The sequence below is a fragment of the Frankliniella occidentalis genome, unplaced genomic scaffold (genome assembly GCF_000697945.3).
Source record: "Frankliniella occidentalis isolate FOCC.00 unplaced genomic scaffold, Focc_3.1 Scaffold66, whole genome shotgun sequence".
Taxonomy (NCBI): Eukaryota; Metazoa; Arthropoda; class Insecta; order Thysanoptera; family Thripidae; genus Frankliniella; species Frankliniella occidentalis.
Genome location: NW_026267196.1, coordinates 1,695,076 through 1,696,209, shown reverse-complemented (window position 1 = coordinate 1,696,209; position 1,134 = coordinate 1,695,076). Strand labels below are relative to the sequence as shown.

The 1,134-nt window shown below is 53.7% G+C and overlaps 1 protein-coding gene across 1 annotated transcript in view; it reads left to right on the top strand.

Annotated features, from left to right (window-relative positions):
• The window catches only part of LOC113212247 (forkhead box protein F1-B-like), a 5,324-nt gene extending 4,190 nt beyond the window's left edge, over window positions 1-1,134 (top strand). The window contains exon 2 of the mRNA XM_026430862.2: window positions 690-1,134. Coding sequence (XP_026286647.1) covers window positions 690-931 — 242 coding nt within the window. The 3' untranslated portion in view covers window positions 932-1,134. The remainder of the gene's footprint in view (window positions 1-689) is intronic.

Below are 1,134 nucleotides of genomic sequence, written 5' to 3'. Positions count from 1 at the left end.
GGGGGGGGCAGGGCACCGCCGCCATCTCGGGGAGAAGTTTTTTTCGACGATATCGTTTTTCGACATTGTTGGTTCTTACCTCGTTAGCGCACGAAACGAAAGTGGGCATGAAATCGACCTTTTCGCGACAGTCGACATCCAAAACGACATCGACTTACGGAATCAAACTATAGTTTATTTCGACTAACGGAGGAAGAAGAACAGCGGGTAGAACATAAACGTTACCGATTGGCCGAGAGCTTCCCGCCTCTACGTCACGCCGGTAGTGGGGGAAGCGCTCGGCCAATCAGGAACCTTCATGTTCTACCCGCTTTTCTTCTTCCTCCGTCAGTCGAAATACACTATTGACTGGGTCGAAACGTCGAAAAACCTCTCACCACATGGAGCTTGTCGGTGTTCTGTCGGCCGAGAAAGAAAATCTTGTAAAGTTCGCTCTTTCAGCAGAGCGTGGGAGGGCAAGGGGGGGGAGGCGGAGAAGGGGGTAGCGACCAACATGCGGGGTGCCCCGCATTTTGCCGGGGTGGCCGGAGTAATAACCGTACGGGGCTTTAGCCTTTGCGCGTTCCATCGCGCAAGTGGCGATTAGAGAAACAGTTTGTTCGTCTCTGAAAAATGTGGAGGATGATAGGGCCAATAAGTGCGATGACGAGTAGATCTGACGTTATACTTTCCCCTTGTCCTGTCCACAGGGTCCCGGAGCAACATGCAGCAGCACTGCGACCGCAAGCCCTTCAGCTCGTCGCCCATGGTGCCCGGGCTGGGCCCGCCCCCGGGCTCTCCGCAGGGGCTCGCCGTCGGGACCGGCGCGTCCACGGGGCCCGGAGGGCCGCTCACCATGTCCTCGGCGGTGCCCAGCACACTGCCCTCCCCGCCCGCCGCGAACACCGCTCACATATTCTACGACTCCGTCAAGTACTCTACAGCTTCGTGACAAAAACACCCCCCTGTGTGTGTGTGGACTACCTATATAGTTACGTGTTAAGTTGAGTTTGAAACAATAACTCCCAGTGAAATGCCTGCGATACGCTAGTCAGATAAGTGGTTGACGAAACGGCACAAGGTGTGCCAAATGTATTTGTAAAGTTTGATGTAAAAAGTTGAAAAATAATACAAATTTGTGAAATGTCGAAATGA